The following is a 19371-nucleotide window of genomic DNA, read 5'->3' as shown; positions in this document are numbered from 1 at the left end:
TGAGGTGGAATTTATGTATGCCACAGGCCTAGGTGCCATTCTTGTGTATGAAAGTAAGAGCATGCAAAGCTGCTCTGGGGCATCACAAGGTAATGACCACCTGGCAGAAAAATCTTAAAGTTCTTGTCTGCATGATTGCTGCAGAAATAATAATTTTGTCAGATTACCAGGAGATGGAGCTGTTTAATGCCTGTACAGTTCAACAATAGCTTTGCCTCCAGCCTCTGTAGTGGTATACTTCTTGCAGTTACACATTTCACTTTTCCTTTACTTTTTGAAGAGTTTGCTGTCATAGAAGGTAGTGTGTCATTTTATACTGTACCATCTTCCTGTTTTCCTCCAAGTAAGAAATGAAAGATTTTACTTCTTATTGTCAAGTTCAAGACTATTCATTAACTTCAAACATTCTTTGCATAGCAGCTTCTGAAAGTAAATCAATTGATACATGTAATAAAAAAAGGCAGACTTGTTCCATGTAGAACAGAAAGCCATAAATTAGGTGTGAGAGTCCTTCTTCTCTGAAAGAGTGGTCAGGCACTGGAATGGGCTGCCCAGGGAGGTGGTGGAGTTACAGACCCTGGAGGTATTCAAGGAATGTTTGGATGTTGTGTTGAGGGACCTGGTTTAGTATGAACTGTTGGTGATCGGTGAGTGGTTGGGCTGGGTGATCTTGTGGGTCTTTTCCAATCTTGGTGATTCTATTATTCTATTCTATTCCACCTCAGTCCTGCACACTGGAATTTCAGAATGTGTTCTTTTTGTAATGTCATAGTTTTGACAAGGCTTTTAATTTATCTATGAGGGGTTATAGGAGGACTGTTTAAGTCCACTTTTACTGCTGGTTTCCTTCAAGGACCAGTCAAAATTCATACTCTTAACTTATCTTGGAAGCTAGGCAGGTCTGAAGGTAATGTTTTGGAAGCTGTTACTGCTCTAATCAGAAGTCAGGGATCTCTAGGTAATCACTTTCTATGTCATCATTGTCTATCCTAGTATGGTAGGAAGCATACTTCTGTCTTGCTCCTAGTCAGGATCTACTTTTATTGCTCATGCCTAATCCTGTTCACAGCATGCTTCTTCATTTCAGTGTGATAAGTAGATAATATAGGAAGGACTTTGCCAACACCTGCAATGTGTAGTATTTTTTCTTGACATAAGACTTACTTAATGTGGGTCGTTATCTGCCACACTGTTCCTACTGTGTGCAATAGTCTGGCATACACGTCACCTTCTACACTGTGTCTGTAACTCCCTCTTTGTCTAATACTGAAAGCTAATTTTTTCTCCATGTACTCCTTAATTTCTTAGTCTGTCTGGCACTGGGCTTTCTCTTGTCAGACAAAAGCAGGTCAGAATAGTTCTAATTCTTCTCTTTTCCATGCATGTCTTAGATCTATCATGGCTTAGGCTGTCTGCACTGAAAAATTTAAATTTTTCAAGGAATGATACGTGGTTTGTTTTTTTTTTGCAATGGAGTATTATGTGAATATTAGTGTAGTAATGGAAGTAATCTAATAATATAACGGCATTTTCTGCAACAGCATTCCATTTGGGCTTTCTTCAGAGAGAACTGAAATATATTACTTAGAGTTAACAGTATCAGGTGCCCAATTAAGAGTTACAACATAGTTCATTTGTTTCCTATTGACAGGCAGCAGAAATATGGCAGAAACAAATAGAAGTAAAAAAGGAAGGAGGTGCAGAAAAGGCAGAACTTCATCAGCTTTGGAAGAGGATGATCCAGTTACTGGGAGACAATGCACAGTATCAGGATAATAAGAACGCACAACTGGTAAAGTTTCTCAGCCCCCTTCTTCTTACATTTCTGTACACAGTGCTGATAGATTTCAGAGGATGCCTTAGAAAACAAAAATTGTGTTACTATTTCCCATGGGCGTTGAATGATACTAAGCTTTTCATGAAAAGGTAGGTGATTTCACCATCTGTCAGAAACAGTGAAGTTGCAACCACCCAAAATGGTGGAACAGAGCATCCAGATCCAAACAGTTTTCCTGAAACTTGCTCATTAAATTTATCCTCAGTTTTGTGGGAGCCTAGGTTTGCACTGTAATGTCATAATGCATTATTATACCCTACAAGAAGAATCTTTGCATTAACATATCTGAACAGAACAGCTTCTGGTGTATTTGTAAGTTCTGACAGCATCTAGAATATAGGCATTCTCCAAAACAAGAAAGTCATTTCCTTCTGCTCCCTTGGTGGAAGAGGTTTTGTGCTGTCTATCCATATTTTCATACCCAGTGCTTATCTTGTACAGGAAAATGTGAACAGAAATGTTGCTTTTTCCTTCAGGTTTTTAACTATTTTTAGAAAAATGTTGAAGCAAATTGGACCAAACAGTAGGATCCTGACTTATACTGATTCTGTGTGCTGTATTGCCAGAGTTAACTTTGTTTTGTCTGATTTATCTGTTCTTGCAAAATGAATTTCTTTAAAAAGAAGGATAGAATTGCTCTTCCCCAGTCTGGTTGGTAGCAACGTTTGTGAAAGACAGCAAGCATATGCTGAAATACTTCCAGACAAAAGGAAACTGAATCTGCACCTACCTTTTCAGAAGGCAAATTCTCTAAGTGCTGAAAGCTGTTATCACAAAAAGAGGTGCTTCAGACAGTGCATGCTGTCTTTTGAGATGGAATGTGGAAGAGTGAAATAGAGATAGGTTACGCAAAAATCAGACATGAGATTTCATCTGCAAATCTACAATTTACTTTATTGGTGGAGAAGCTGTGGGCAGTGTTTTCCAGAAGCGTGCTTCTTTGGTAGCTTGTAATTAGTTGTGCTTATTGTTTTCCATATATTCTCATACATAAGTATGATTATGTACTTATATACATTTATTTATGTATATATACAGGGACCAGAAATAAAAGACTAGATTTTTTTTCAGAGCTAGGGGGACAGCTAACAGCTAGTAACCTGGGTTTTGTTGTACCAAGTCCTCTCTGTACTGGGACTATGTACTAGGAAGAGTCTGTTCCCACAGGTTTTGTTGTCTTTGATTGCATGTTAGGCAACATATATTTTTTCATCTTGCTCTAGAGAATTAGTGTTGAATCCTTTGTGAGTACTACTTTGGGATAAGGAACTTGCTTTCTTTTTTCTCATTTTGTAGTACTAGTAAAAAAAACTTAATGGGTATGATCCAGGATATGTTTAGATCTGACAACATTTTCTTGGAGTCGTTGATTTCTTAATTCTTTCTCATTTCAGCTTTTGAATGCATATGAAGAGGCACTGAACTCTGCCGACACTGTTCCCAGTGAAAACCATCAAAATCTTTACAAAGACTTTATTCAGTGCTTGACAAAAGTAAGGTTATGTTTATCTGTCTTCTTCAGTGACTGCATGTGGTATCCACCACCTGATAAGTCATAGAAGTAACTATTTTGTTGTTGTTGTTTTTCTTTCAAGTTTCCTCATGAAGCAGCTAGATTGGAAAAAGCTTGTGATGATATGATGGCTTTATATCCAACTGTGAGTTATCCTTTAGAAGTACTTTGCTTGTACTTCATTCAGTCAGGTGAGAAGGATGGGTGTAGGTATTTTGCAAGTCTGAAAATATTTCTTTTTGTGGTTAATTTTGTGACAGTTTTTTAAACAAGTTTTTATCTTTCACACCTAAATACAGGCACTCCTTATTTTCATCTTATGTTTTACCCATCTGTAAATGAAAAGTGTTCAGTTGTATGCTGTTGTGATTTAACATGGCATGCAGCTCAGCACCCTACAGCCATTTGCTCATTGCCCTGCAAGTGAGGTGAAAGGGAAATCAAAAAAATAAATGCACGTGTTTAGTTGAAGACAGCTTAATGGGACTTAAAAGAGAGAGAAAATATTTCTTATTACTATTAAAGACATACATTAAACAAGTGCTGCACAGCACAGTTGCTCACCTCCAGTCCTCCACTGCCTAGTCAGTCCCTGAGCAGCAGCAGCTTACTGACCAGCACGTCCCTGTTTTACAATTCCATATTGTGCCATATGGGATGGGATATCCCTTTAGCCAGTTTGGGTCAGCTTCTCTCCCAGCTCCTTTTGTACCTCTAGTCTCTGTGCTGAGAAGCTGAAAAGCCCTTACATTGTGTAAGCACTGCTCAGCAGCAGCTAAAACACTGATGTGCTGTAAACATTATTTCCATCGTAAATCCAAAACACAGAACCATACCAGCTACTGGTATTCCATCCAAAACTAGATAATGTTTATAATTTCTTGATACTGTAGCTGAGTGGTGACTGTAAATTGGCAAAAGAAACAAACTAAAAGAAAAAAAAGAAGAGAGAATGGAGAAATTAACCAATTCTATCAGGTTGAGGAATGGCTGTATTTAGGATATTCTTGGCAAAGAAAACCCCTTTTGACTGAAAATAAGGATTTGTGAAATTGTTAGGCAGAAAGTTTGGTGAACAGAGAATAAACAGGTCTGACTAGATGTTTGTCCAAGGTAGGAAAGAATGATTCTTGAGAAATTATACTGTGGTGTCTTTAGAATTGCAGAGATCTGGAAACATACAGTTGTTATAGTCAGTAGTTTCTAATACAATATCATTCACCATTAGCCATTCCTCGGCATTTTCAAAAGTAACTAGTCTGTTGTTTGATTCTTTAAAGAATCAGAAGTTAGGGTTAGCTACCTCAAAATATGTTTGGTTAAACAAGGAGAAGAGTAGTTTTATCATTATATCTTTGTCATCCTAATGCAGTACTATAAGTCCCAAATTTGTGTGCTTGTAGCTTTACTACTACTCTTTATCAAATGGAGATCAAAAGCTATTTTTGTCAAGTGAGTCCATACTTTATAAAAAAGAAATTAATTACAAAATGTTGCTGTTTCACAGCAGTTTCTTTAAGAAACAAATGCAGAGCACATAGATCTATGCAGTGTCATAGATAAAATGTTATGCTTGGACATTAAATTTAATGAATTCACAGCAAGGATGTTTCAGCAAGTTAATCACAAGAAATCTGTAATTTCATGAGGCCTCTTTTAAAAGGAAATTATTCTCATTTCTTTTTGGCAGATTTTGATGGATGAACACTGTCCTGGGTTTTAGATGGAAAGCATATGAAGGAATGGCTTTCTCTTAAGAAAATATGCTTGGAGCAATTTGACATGTGTAATTTAGCATATTTAAAAAATAAAAAAATTTAAAAAAATTGAATAGTTTTAGACTGATGTCCGATCACACTGGGTATTTTAATGATCACTTGATTTTTATGCATTTCCTTTTAGAGCTTATAAATATTATAGTACCTCAATAAATTCACTGCTTTGAACTCAAAGGATGTCATATAAGTATATATGTTTATGTAGGTAATTTTAAGTAGGTTGTTTCATTTTTAAATCTACAGCTCATGAAAATGTTTCTTTTTCTGAACTAGGTACTTTATCAGAAGAGGCCTTGCAGTATTTTTCTAAGCTTCTGGAGATGGACTCAAGTAGTGGTCCAGGCATCATTGGTTTTGGTATCAAATGCCTCCAAGAAAAGAAATACAAGGAGGCTATTAAGAGTCTTACTGAAGGTAAATGTGTAGTATGAGATATGGGTACTTGAGCAGCAGCTAGTTTACAGTGGGAATCTTATACTTGTGTATTACTTTGCTTTTCTGCAAGAAGCAAGAAGATGAAAAGAAAGAAAAGAAAACTGAATGTTTTGTCTGATAGAAGGCTGAGATATATTTTCTAAATACATATTTAAGTATAACATCTCTGAAGACAATCTTTCTATTATAGTCAGCTCTGTAGTACTTTTTGTATGGTACATTATAAATTTTTAGTATGGCTGTTCTTGGACTTTGCTTGACTGAATCAGTAAACATACCAATAACAATTAAATAGAGCCTAATAGACATTGGCAACCTTACTAGTCTTTGCCTCACAGTTTAGAGTCCTCTGACTCTAAGATACTCCAAGCAAATACTCAAGGGAAAAGTTAACCATCTCATAATGATTATTTAATTATAGTGTTTTTGATGGCATTATAGGGGGAGTTGGACTCGATGATCTCTAGAGGTCCCTTCCAACCAACCCTTACAATTCTGTGATTCTGTGATAGGGCAAAACAGAATTTGCCAGCTGCAGAATCTTTGCAGTGCTAAGCAACTTTTTCTCAATGCCTTTATCCTCTTCTACTAGGTTTGCAGAAGGTTAGCCAGTGTCCAGGAGCATGGCATTACTTGGCAGAGGCACAGATGAAAGTTCACAAACACAGAGACGCTGTCCTGTCCTGCAATCAAGGTAACTGCCTGTTAACTGGAGGAGCATCTACAGGGATACAGTTCTTTACATAGTTCAATCAATGTGGCCTTAACATGGGAGACCTGAGTTAGGAGTAACTGTTGTGCTGTGCATTTTGCAGTCTCTATGGTTGTACTGGTGTTACCTTGCTTCTCTTCAAATGGTGGAGTAGTTGGTGTTGGGGAGAATGAAAAAGGGCCATAAAGTTGTGCAGAGGAAATGTGAAAACAGAACACAGTAGGTCAAAGTAGTTCAGGAGAAGTATTGCAGAAAGAATGAAATGCAGGCGATTCTTTTCCCATCTGATTTTGGCTGGAAAAGGTTAGGGAGATGTGTACTTCATGATCCTTTTTATACAGAGGAGTCATCAAAGAATTTGTGATTATAACATTAACAGAAGTTTCTGTGAAATATTAAAGTAAAAATGACTGTTTAAGGAACTATGAGATCTTGATGTAGGAATTGACCAGGGAATATAAAAATGAAATTACTGAAGTACTAAGAGTTATCACTTGCTTAAACTGTCTTAGCTTCCAAATGTGTACAGGTGTTTGGTATTAGTATTGCCCTATCTTACAAAAAGGGATTTAACCACAGACAGGTCTGGTATGTTTAATGATCAAGTTAGTTGGGGGAATCAATGTAGATAAATGGTTCTGGGAAACAGGCAGCATTGCTCCTTTAAAGTGAAGCTGTATTTTGGAACTCCTTGAAGGAGCTACCAGCATATGCATGAGGCAGAGTCTTGTAAGAGATCTTACCACTTGGAAATCAGAGTTGTAGCATTGAGAGATTCTTGACATTTTCACTGGGACTTCTTTTGTTTATCCTGTGTTCTAGTCCATTCTGATTTTTAAGTAGTAAAGTTACAAAGTTTGCTGCCATTTAGATCTGATCAAAAAACTCTGAGATTACCAGAGTAGCTAAGTAGGTGTTAAAATAACTGATAAAATTCAAAATTCATAAATGCTAAATCCCTCAATTTTGGAAAGAGATGTTCTCAAGAAGCTGCCCTAGAAGAACAGAAAAGTCTTCATTTTGTATTGACAAAGTAAAACTGTGTCTCTGCCCTCCTATTATTTACAGAGAGCTTCAATACCACAAGTGTCACTGGGGGGAGTGGTTAGTAAAACAGAGCACTAGCATGCAGTTGTATAAAGAACTAGAGCAGCATGGTGAATTCTGTGTGCAGTTTTGGTATCTGCCCACTCTCTGAAAGTAAAGACGGTTTTGAAATCTGTGAAGTTTGAAACAATGTGGAAAATAAAGATCAACTATTTTCTTCTGTGCAAGATCTAGTTGATATGAAATGAAACAAAAGGCTGGCAAACTTGTTACAATCAAAGGAGGCTTTGTTAGTTAATCCAAAGTGAAAGTTGGGGTTTTGTGGGTTTTGTGTACTGTTGCAGAAAGTTTCCTGGAGTTCAAAGGGTGTCTAAAGTGGGAAAGAATTCTGGGAAGGTACTGCTACATGATTGTTCTCCTCTTAGGCTTTTCTTAGACATCAGCAGCTAGGTGCAGGATTCAATGATAGACTGGCTTTATCAGATCAGACAGAAATTTGTCACATATAGAATCAGAGTTAACAATTGAGAAAGTACTTGTCTTGAGAATGCTGACATGCAACAGAGGTTCTTGGAGGTGAGATTATACAGATTATTGGATAATGCAATATAATAATACAATGGTACAGAGATAATACAGTGGTACAGAGTTAACTTTTGCACAGGTGCAGAGTCAAATCTTTTAATAGTAATATTTTTTCCCTCTAAACACTGAAGTGCAGAACAGCTTGGTTAGTGAAAAGTCATTGTTTCTTCTTCAGAGCATGGATCAGGAAAACAGCAGTCTGCTCAAGAGATTGGCATCATGAAAACATTCTGCTTGTTTTACGTGTCTGAGGGGCCTTCCTAAAATTCACTGAACTTTTGAACTTCCATGGTTAGTTTTTATAGTTTCTTCAAGATGAGAGAGAAGAGTCTATAAATTAGCTTTATTACTTACTTTCCTATTTTTGTTTGATGAAATTTTTGTCTTGTCAACAGCTCTCAAGAATCTTGAAACTCCTGAGGGACCTAGTTTGCAACGGAAGAACCTTATCCTTCAGTTGAAAGCAGAAGCTTTGATCAAAACAGCTGATGCTGGAGCTGCAGAAGAAGCCATTAATGCCCTTGAGGAGGTATTTTCATTGGTCAAGTGCCGTTTAAGGAAAAAGTCACTCTCATCTCTGCCCTAAAAATTCCAGCTGTGTATTTTCCTCATCTCCTTTTTACATTCTATTTGATCTGTACAGTTCCTACCAACTATGCTGTAATCAACACATTCACCCCTTTGCCCCTTCCCTTCCCTTGTTTTTTAGGCTTTTCAACAACTTACTTTAACTCACTGTCTTAATCTTAAAAGCTGTCACTCTGGATCTTTACTGGTCTTGCTTAGAAGTGCTGGATTAGTGCTAGTTCTGAGGCTACTGTTTATCTGAATTTGAATTATGCTTATGATTCTATTCCCTGTGTCCTCAATTAACTCATAATTTCACATAAGCATGTAACTTTAAAACTGAATAGTACAGCTTCAGGCAGAAATCCCTTCTTCTTTCTTATACCTCACAGTTCAATGTATGCTACTTTTTGCACGGTTCTACTTCTGTAGCTTTGTCTTTGCTCTCCACAGTCTTCTGCCTCTTCTTCAACAGAAATCTCAAGGGTCTTCTCTTGAAATGTTTTCTTATCTTTACCTTCACATAGACTACATGTTTCTACCACCTCTGTGGTGAGAATAACTTGTTTGTGTCTATTACTTGGTTTTCTAGGTTGTGGGAGCAAGCAGTGATCCTGTGCTTTTAGCTTTAAGAGGTCGTGCATATTTAAACAAAGGTTTAGTCGATGAGGCTTCAAAGGTTAGTGCTTTTGTTGTCCTTCCTCTTTGTTAAATAGAATTCTTACTGTCATACAGAGATAACCAGGAAAGAATGACATATTTTGCAGATTTCACAAGAGCTTCTGTTGTCACATCCTGATCTAGCTGAAGCCCATGCTCTTGAGGGTTTCATCCATTATTCTCAGAAGAAATATGAGCAGGCAGAAAGAAGGTAAACTTTTTTTTTTCTTTTTCTCCCCTGCAATGGGCAAATGTAGGGGAGAATAAAATACAGTGCTTTTCAATTTAGAGAGTTTGTTTGATTTGATCTCTGTTCTTTTTATTTAGTTTTCAAAATGCTATTGAAAGAAGGACTGAAATTGCTGAGTATCATCAGTATCTGGGGCTCACTTATTGGTTCATGAGTGATGAGACCAAAAAAGATAAAGGAAAAACACTCACTCACTTCTTGAAGGTAAAAGCTTCTTTAACTGTTCATTTAAATAAATGTTTCTCTATGTTGGAAGTATGAGGTACTCTGTCTGGAATGAGAGGCTTGAATATTTTGCTTATTACCATCCACATGTCTCCAGAGCCTGTAAACCAATTTCGGGTTTGAAAAAATGTATAGTGGGGAGCTGTGTAGTTACTTGGAATATCCCTGTTGTTGTTGTTGATGTTGTTTTGTCTTTTTAACCTCTGTTCAGCTAATTATTCAGGCATTTGTTAAATCCAAATGAGGTGGTAATTCAATTCCCTGTCCTGATAACTGTAAGTTTGGGACTTTAGATAAGTCTTGCAGAGCTTCGGAGACATCTTGAAATATAGAGGGCAGGGCAGTATTAAGAATGGTAAAAAACAACAAGGAGAAAAAATATGTTGTTAGAGTTTCAGTGTGTATCCACAGGTGTAAGCCTGCAAAACCCCTGTAGTTTATATGCTTTTCCGAACCATTGCATTTTTAGTGCTTATGGACATCTCCATGTGTAGATCAGAATTTAATTCCAGGGATTTAGTCTGACATCATTTTCAGGAGCATATAAGCTATGCTTCTAAAATTAGGAATCTGAACTTTGTAAACTCACTGTATAAATTTATAGCAGGTGTCACCTCAAATAATAGCCTACTGCTTCCACTTCAATAGCAGCAATGTATAGCATACCCTGTATTTTAAATGCATAATATTTTTGGTTCTAAAATACTCATAACAATTTTGTAAGCATTAAAAAAAAAATAAATTATCAGAGCTGTTGATATGCTGCCTTGGGGGTATTGTTTCTCAACTATAAACAAGTATGTCAAATGTACACAGAATTAACTCAAACTTTTGAAAATGCTAGAGGTAATTGTGGTAGAAGGAATGACTGGTAATGGTTGAATTTTGAGTGGAGTTTAAAAATGATGGTATGTAAGGAATTGTTTGCTGCCAAAACATCTATCTGGTTATTGTTTCCATACAAAATGCTTTGTCTCGTGAAGTTTGTGGATGATTCTGCAAATATTTAAAGCTGTAGCCTTTGAAATATTAAAATAAAGTTTGAATGCTCAGATGTAGCACAGAAGAAGCTTAAGTAAGTCGATAAAGGGAGACTGCACTAGTAGCTACCACTGGACCTGCCCATACACTTATCCTTCAAAGGCATTCTTATATTGTGTTTGTATTTCCTTATAGGCTGCAAAGTTGGACAGCTACTTGGGAAGTGTCTTTTGTTATTTAGGTAACTACTACAGAGATGTTGTTGGAGACAAAAGTAGAGCTCGTGGTTGCTATAAAAAGGCTTTTGAACTGGATGGAACTGATGAAGAATCTGGAACAGCAGCAGTAGACTTAAGTGTGGAGCTTGGAGACACGGTATTGCACATTCGAGGCCCTGGGTTATGGTTATTTGGCTTTTCTATTAATCTTATTCTTTGAGGAATCACTTCTGGTTTCTTTGGTATTTGAGACTAAGTTCTGAAAATGGATGATCTGTCATTACCTAGCAGTATTCGTAGCTGGACCTGCTTCAATTTTATGCTTCAGTTCCGTATTAAACCTATCTGAGAAGGATAATGGGGGAAGCAAACATAATGTATGGGCATACATGGTTTGGATGGGAAGATTTTTTTCAGTAGGAAACATATAGGGAAAGTAAGTTTACTTCTCATATTTAACTTCTACCAATGCTTTTTCCACTCCCCTCCACCCCTTGTTCCTTTTGGAAAAAGCATATAAACTGATCAGAATATTTTAAGGAACTCTTTCTTGTGTAGCGTTGTATGAAAAGTTGTTAGTTTGTTATTAGCTAGGAAGCAGCTCACACTTTGACAGACTCCACTGGAACATCTGTAGAATCAGATTAAGTATCTGACTTACTACAAAGACATTTATGCTTTTCTAGTTAAAAAATAATCACTACAAAGCTGCAGGAATCTACTGTCTTTTTGCAGAGATGCACAGCAGATGTGATAATATCCTCCTGTATTCTGCCACTTAGTCTGCCTACTTTAAAAAGCTGCTGTAATGTTTCTTCATTAGAGTAACTACAAGTTAGACAGTTTAAGGGTTTGCTGAAACAGGAGTATTAATAATTTTGTTCTATGCATCCAAATGTTTATTAATGTGATACTTCTGTTGCTTTGTTAGGACACTGCTCTATCCATCTTGAATGAAGTAACTGAAAAATCAAATGCTGGTGCAGCGAAATGGGCTTGGCTTCATCGTGGACTTTACTATCTCAGAACTGGTCAGCCGTCAAAAGCAGTGGCTGAGTAAGAGAACTAGTGGTTGGTTTACACCATTCTCTATAAATCCTGCTAAAACAGTCTTTAATTTTCCCAGGTTTTGAAATTAAGTTAGCTAATCACAAGGCAGACAGTACTAAACTGGGAAGTGGATCTGAACAAGCTGCATCTTCTGAAATTAGCACAATGCAGTCTTCACGTGATAGCTGTGGTCTTTGCTAACAAGCCTGATAATAAGGCTTCTCGTAGACGAGTAGTTTGTAACACTGAATAAAAGTGAAAAAAATCTACAGTTCCTAAGCTTGTTTAATTGACTCTGTGAAGAATCAAACACACCCATTTCTAAAAGTTCTGTATTATTGTCTGCTTGTGTTCTGAGATTATGTAATTTAAAGAAATAATTTGTTTTTGTTAATATGTGTCACATTTAATTAAAATCTAAATCTTGATACCTTCAGTTTGCAGGCAGCTCTCAGGGCTGACCGGATGGATCCCAACTGCTGGGAGTCTCTAGGGGAGGCTTATGTGAGCAGAGGTAGCTATGCAGCAGCCCTAAAATCCTTCAGGAAGGCCAGCGAGCTGAACCCAGACCATGTGTACAGCATTTACAGAGCTGCAGCAGTTGAGCAGATTCTAGGCAAATATGAAAATGCTATTGCTACCTATCAGCAGATCTTAGAGAAGACAGGAGAGTATGTACCTGCGCTTAAAGGTAACATGTCTCTATTTTCAACTTTAGATTTTTTTCTTTCTCTAACACTGTAGTATGTCAGAATTAACTATACTGATACTGCTTTAATGTATCTTTTATATGCATTCTGTTTTTGTGTTATTGAGTAGTAAGTGTATTCTGCCTCTTCTCTGGCATCTCTTTTTAATGTATTACTTCTGGAGATAAAATGAGTTTTTCTTTTAGATGTCAGCTTCCTTGTATCTGAGCTTATAACCTTGGGGTTTGTGTGGTTGAAATAAATACCTAGTGAGGGCAGCATAAGAGGCTTATAAAACATGATTTCATCGACGTCATACAGACTGCATTTGTTACAGTATCATAATCCACAGAGGGAGATGGATGGCTTGGTGTAGATAAGGAGTACAATAGCGTGATGAAGGCAGCTTTGTAACTGTGAAAAAATTATTAAGAATTGGTAAAACTTGCATCCAATGACTTTTTGCCATTCAGAGTCACTGCCAATACCAGCAAGAGTATAAACCAAAGCCTGCCCTGAGTTTTCCAGAGTTCTAAAAATTACAGTATTAGATGCAGGCATTCTGATAGTTGAATTCATTTCCATATAATTTAAATTCTTGCTTAAGTAGGATTAAGTAATATTGGTTTCAGTCACCTCAGAGAAAAATACCCATGCTGCCTTTGTATTTTCTTGTTTTTGTATTTTGTGTGCTTTGATACTGTTCCTGTATTTGTCAAAGGCTTACCAGTGCAGAGCAGCTTTCTTCTGAGTGTTCTAGCTTATTCCTGAAAACAAACTCCAAGTTTCTGTGTTACACTTTCTATCATTAGTCATATTTTAATATTAGGATAAGAGTAAGGTCTCTCTGTTGAAGAGGAGAGTTTCTGTAGGTTTTTGTGCTTTGGCATAGTACATGCAGGGAATAAAGCAGAACACTGAGCAGGCTTTCTCCTGTACCACCCCATCTCTTCTAGCAAGCAGTGTCAGGCAAGCATTTTTTTCATAAAGGATAACTTTGTCTTACTTTTAGGACTTGGAGAATGCTATCTCATGCTGGCAAGGTCAGCCCTCGAGAAGTATCTTGATATGAGGGCTCTGGGTTACATAGAGCAGGCTCTTGAATTTTTTGCAAGGTGAGTACGAAATAATTTGTTATTTGATGTCCACGGGGCTCACAGTTTGGAGAAGAATAAATGTTAAATGTTTGAAAACTTTCAGTTAAATAAAATGAATCAGGCTTCTCTTTTGGAAGAAAAAGTTTAAAGAAGATGGTTTGAACAGTTCATTTTGGACTGAGTAAATGGTAACTACAAAATTATTATCATTACTACTTAAAAGATGAAGTCCTTTGACTTTTGCAGGCTTTCGAAGTTACATATAGTTCTCCTTAGTTGTCACTGTGTGTATATGGAACTTAAGGGAGGAGATATCAATCAAAAATGGTGGATGAGAAATTGATTGTTCTTTCCTTCTCTCAATCAGGTTGTTTTACATTTCATTTAAACGCTTTAGTGGCCTAAATTAAACCTCGGAATAACTACTGTTACAGAGGAAAACCTACTAGCTTTCTGCAGATGTCTCATGACGTGATATAATGGCAAAATTTAGTAGATAGATAATGGCTCTTTTTTTAACATACTCTTAGTCCCCACAAAGTTGGGATAACTTTGATGTAGTTTCTCCGATTTGTTATTTTACTTCTAAAACGTAGAGGTTGAGTGGGAAGAAAAATGATTTAAAAAAAAAAGAAGGTACCAAACAACTCACTGATTAATTAAATTGAGTTTGTGCCACTTACTGAAAAAAGTATTGTGATGCCTGAACAGTTATTCTGTGGGCTTTCTTAATTATTAAATTACAGGGCAACAAAGCACCGACCTGATATATCTTCCCTTTGGAAACTGCTTGGTGATACTTGTACTAGTGTGCATGTCATTTCAACAACCAAAGTGAATGTTCAAGTCCTAGGATTGCTTCTGGGTAAAAATGACGGCAAACAGATGTTGAAGAAAAGTGAGCTGCTCAGACTGGGTGGAAGGTAATTTTTTATTTTTTACTGTTAAGTGCTTCTACACATTTGTACACACTGTAGAGTCTCAAATATTCTAGACTATATTATTTTTAGAAAATGGAACACATGATGATCTTCTGACATATGAATATTTAGTGAAGATTAAAGAAAATGCCAAGTCTCATGGTTCTTCCAAATTACATTGCTTATTTCAGGGAATGTTCCCTGGGTCACCACAATGGCTGTCAGTGCATCATCTGGCATCTGCTATTTTCTGTGTTGCTTCCTGCCTCCAGAGTGTGGCTGTACTGTGCTTGTTATTCAACCACTAATTCATCTGTAAATTAAATGGTTACAGTAGTTGTTACCCAATTCTCCCAGGACTACTAATGTCCAAGATAAAACTGTAATCTTTGTTTGTGTCTGTAATTATTTCTTACAAAGCTGTCATTAATTTGAGCCCCACATATGTAATCTAGATTATACTGGAAGAGGGAATTCCTTGTTCCTGGCCCTGGCATCTCATCATAAAAAATACTTGTAGTTTCCTTGTAGCACCTTCTGTGCTGCTGGATGAGTACTAAGTTAAGGTGGGCTGAAAATGCTGCTGCTTAGTAAATCTGCTTAGTAAACCATTGTGTGTAGTCAGGTACTTCCTAGGGGAAGTCTGATGAACTTTAGGAATGGCTGATGTTATAATTAAAACATTCTTATTGCACCTGACATCATTTTGATATATTACACATCTATCATTTAACAAGTGATGGATAATGCAGAACAGGATAGATTCTGTAAAGATAACTGTCTAACTGAAAATTATTCAGTTGTCACTGGATTTCTATTTTTGTCTAGTTTTGTTTGTATTTATGCATATTTGGATGGTGTGGGTTTTTAAGCACTTTTGAATATTTTTCAGCTTTCTGTTTTTCATGTGGAAAGGCTTGGGATAATGTTTCTGTGATTCACATTTCTGTAGGTGTTATGGCAGAGCTTTAAAATTGATTCCTTTGCCTAACATATGGTGTGATCTTGGAATAAATTATTATCGACAAGCAGAGCACCTCACAGCAGTGGGCACTGACATGAATGAGATCAGTGAACTACTAGAGAAGTCTTTACAGGTATTGCCTCTTTTTCTGTTGCGTTCTTTAAAATCTACCTTGAAGCTTGTCTGCTTAATTTCTCTGTCTCTAATAAAGCCTAAGTCTCTGAGGGAGCTAGTGTATGTCTTAACTTTTGCTATTCTATTGATATAGTTTGTATCTGATTTTCTTCCAGTGCCTCAAAAAAGCTGTGAGGCTTGACAGCAAAAATCACCTTTACTGGAATGCACTTGGTGTGGTTGCTTCCTGTAGTGGTAAGTCTTCAGTGAGATCCTTAGCTGCATAATATTCTACCTTAGAAAGCAATGTGTGACTAATGCCATTTACAAAATTCAGTTAGATGTAGCTCTCCTTCCATTTTCTCTTTTTTTGTCCCCCAGCTGTTGGGAATTATGCTCTTGCTCAACATTCGTTCATCAAATCTGTTCAAGCTGAAGAAATAGTAAGTGCTATTGGCAGCTACCATATGTTCCAAGTGGGCATTCTAAACTTTTCTTCACTTGATACATTGTTATTCTTTCAGAATATGCAGCAATAATACCTAAGCTTTATTTGTTCTGTCTAGAATGTTGTCGCCTGGACCAACCTGGGAGTTTTGTATCTAGCGACTGGAAACATTGAGGTAATACTTTCCCATTCCTTAAATACAGTTTCCCTTTCCAGTTTCTATGGAGAATATGTGGTTGAAGGAGTGTGAGCAAACAATGAAGAGCATCTCTCAGATTCAAGAAAAATACTTTCTTTGAATGAAAGTCACACAAGTTGTGTGCCTCCAGTGGTGCAGTGGTAGAATTGCTGCTTGCAACACCAGAGGTCTGGGATTCGAATCCCCCCTGTGGCGCAAGTGGCAGAAATGCTGCTCTGCTACACAGAGGGTCTCGAATCCCGGGAGTTGGACTCGATGATCTCTAAGGTCCCTTCCAACTCGCACAATACTATGATACTATGATACTATGAAGTTAAGTATTTGTTCTGGACTGGATATGGTTAAGTGAACTTAGTCTAAACTGCTGAAGTTGCTCTGCAAATGACTAGATGGAATAAAAGCTGTTTGTAAGGATGGAGAAGGACTGAATCAAATGAATTGACCCAAGAACTCTTTTAGTCACAAACTGAAATCTAAGATTATGAGTTTCCTGTAGGTAGCCCCTTTCTGCTTATCAGGTTGTCATATAGTTTGCCATGGTTCTTCATAACTTACAGATCATCTCTGGAGGAAAATTAGAGTTCCTGTTAAGTCCAGAGTTTTCTTGCAGCTAAAATTACATGCTATCCTATTTGCTGGTCAGAACTTTTACAATTTTATTTAATTTATGAAAAGGGATGGTCAGACTGAGAATTATTTTTACTAGAAGTAAAGTAATACTACAAATTTCTTGCTGCTAAGTGTATTGAATATTGATGCTAGGACTTTTTCTTCTAATGGCACGTTGAGGAAGGAATTCTGAACGTACACAGTCATGTATTTCCTTCAGGATTTATGTACAGTGATCAGCTTAGTAATTTTCAAACCATTTGCATGAAAGAAATGTAGATTTTAAAATATGGATCATCCAGGTGTCTAAATTAAAAATATTAATTGTTCTAGCAATTAATCTAGCTTCTTCCTCAAAACAACATAACAGTTAATCTAACTGAGAAGTATGTGTTTTTGTAAGGGGAGGAACTTTTGATCTTTTAAATAGCTTTTACAATTATTTTTATTTTTAAGAAATCTAAACTGCTTTATTTTTCTGGGTAGTATATTATTCTATGTGGCACAGAACTAGTAATGACTTAATTTCATTCACGGAAAGCTCTTCCAGTACTACTCATGACAATACCTGTGTATATCAAAAGTGTACTTAAGACAGTTTGATATCCGTATTATCTTTGGTTCTGCAGCAAGCTCATGAAGCCTTCAAAGTAGCCCAGTCTCTGGAGCCATCTTACCTGATGTGTTGGATTGGGCAGGTAAGATGTGAAAAAACATAAAATTATGCATTGTAAAAGAAAAAGAGGATTTGGACTTCCTCCTAATTGATGCTTACGCATGTACCTGTAGGAGTGGAGGGAGCTGCTACTTCCCCTGGGGGTGGATGGAAGCCTTTGTTTCCACAGTGGTGTATAGAGGAATCTATATTCAGCATATATCTTCATGTAATGTTTTTGTGACTGATGAGATTGTGAGTTGTGTAAGGAACTAGCTATTAAAAAGCAATCACTATTGTTCTCTGAAGCTCATTATCTAGTGCTCTTATAGTACCATCTTCATAAGGTGGCAGCTGTTTCCATTTTTGCTGTATGACTAGTTCGTTAAATAGCAATCTTAACTCTTCTCAGCTCCCCACTCTTCCAACTTACTGTTAAAAACAGTAAGTCTTTTATGTACCTGGTGCAAATTCAGCTCTTACTTCCTGGGAGATCCCTTTCTCCACCTACCACTGAGGGCTGGATAGGCTCCCACTGGTATTTAGGCCATCTGTGAATAGCACAAAGTCCTTGTGACTCATGTTTATTATTGCTATAGGTGCATTTCATGATCCCATGCCATTGATCTGCTAACAATATCTGATTGAAACTGGGTTCTAAATAAGGACTAGTGCCATCATGTGTCAAAATTAAGTTCCCATCATATGTCTTTGTACTGAGGAATGCGAAGTAGCAGCAAAAGTTCTTGAGTTTCAAATTGCAGTAATACAAAGACTACTTATTCTACTTTTGAAGTGTTTGACTTATTCTTAGAACCATAGAATAGCTTGGGTTGGAATGGAGCATAAAACCCACCTAGTTCCAGCCCCCTGCTGTGGGCAGGGTTGCCACCTGCTAGGTCAAGCTGCACAGGGCCTCATCCAACCTGGCTTTAAGCACCTCCAGGGATGGGGAATGCATGTCTTCTCTGAGCAGCTGTGCGAGGGCCTCAGTGCCTTTTAAATAACAAATTTACTCCTAATAACTGATCTGAATCTTCTCTCTTAGTATAAAGCCACTTCTCCTTATCCTATCATAACTTTCTGTTGTAATAAGGCCCTTCTCAGTGTTTCAGTAGTCCACCCCAACTCTTTCAGCCTTCCTTTATAGGAGAGGAGTATCAGCCTTCTGAGCATCCTTCTGGCCCATCTCCTCACTCCAGCAGGTCCATGCTCTGCATGTGCTGGGGGTTCCAGAGTTGAATGCAGTGCTACAGGTGGGATCTCATGAGACTGGGGTGGTGTTTCTTGAATAGCATAAGAAAATAGAATATTTTCATGTGAAATACCTATGGTATGGCTGAAAGTGATCTGTGCTGAGTTTCTTCTCAATGTCATGTATTTTGAAGTACCTGACTGTAGCAACTATTGTTTCTCTGAAGGCTCTTGTTGCAGAGGCAGTAGGCAGCTATGATGCTATGGATCTCTTCAGGCACACAACTGAGCTTAGTATGCATGTAAGTATAACAGACAGATGCCTATTGTTTAATCTCTCTACTTAGATTATATAATTAAAAAAAACCACAGGTGTGTCTTGAACAATGGAACAGCTAGGCTCACATTTCAAATGAGTCTGTCTGACTTCATTGTTGCATGGGCCTATGCTGACGCTGAATAGCAGGCATTCACATTATTGAAAGCTTTAGTCCCAATAGACAAAGAAACTTTATTCATAAGTTGTGGAAAAAGTTTTTTGATGTTCCACAGAGTTGGACAAAGGCATAAATTGAAGACATAAACAAGAAAGAGTAAGGATACTGTTGTAACCCTGGATTCTAA

General features: G+C 37.2%; 1 protein-coding gene across 5 annotated transcripts in view; it reads left to right on the top strand.

Moving 5' to 3' along the window:
• Window positions 1-19371, top strand: part of SKIC3 (SKI3 subunit of superkiller complex) — a 47682-nt gene that overhangs the window by 3564 nt on the left and 24747 nt on the right. For all 5 annotated transcript variants that reach the window (XM_072359669.1, XM_072359667.1, XM_072359666.1 and 2 more), the window contains 20 exons: window positions 1652-1792; window positions 3232-3330; window positions 3433-3541; window positions 5402-5542; window positions 6156-6257; window positions 8303-8436; window positions 9067-9153; window positions 9242-9345; window positions 9462-9588; window positions 10786-10965; window positions 11740-11864; window positions 12296-12549; window positions 13560-13662; window positions 14391-14567; window positions 15517-15661; window positions 15819-15897; window positions 16024-16085; window positions 16209-16265; window positions 17528-17596; window positions 18975-19049. In XM_072359669.1, coding sequence (XP_072215770.1) covers window positions 1652-1792; window positions 3232-3330; window positions 3433-3541; window positions 5402-5542; window positions 6156-6257; window positions 8303-8436; window positions 9067-9153; window positions 9242-9345; window positions 9462-9588; window positions 10786-10965; window positions 11740-11864; window positions 12296-12549; window positions 13560-13662; window positions 14391-14567; window positions 15517-15661; window positions 15819-15897; window positions 16024-16085; window positions 16209-16265; window positions 17528-17596; window positions 18975-19049 — 2370 coding nt within the window. The remainder of the gene's footprint in view (window positions 1-1651; window positions 1793-3231; window positions 3331-3432; window positions 3542-5401; window positions 5543-6155; window positions 6258-8302; window positions 8437-9066; window positions 9154-9241; window positions 9346-9461; window positions 9589-10785; window positions 10966-11739; window positions 11865-12295; window positions 12550-13559; window positions 13663-14390; window positions 14568-15516; window positions 15662-15818; window positions 15898-16023; window positions 16086-16208; window positions 16266-17527; window positions 17597-18974; window positions 19050-19371) is intronic.

Source organism: Excalfactoria chinensis, chromosome Z, assembly GCF_039878825.1.
Source record: "Excalfactoria chinensis isolate bCotChi1 chromosome Z, bCotChi1.hap2, whole genome shotgun sequence".
NCBI lineage: Eukaryota > Metazoa > Chordata > Aves > Galliformes > Phasianidae > Excalfactoria > Excalfactoria chinensis.
Note: the sequence above shows the minus strand (reverse complement) of the source record. Positions and strands in the feature narration are given on the sequence as shown.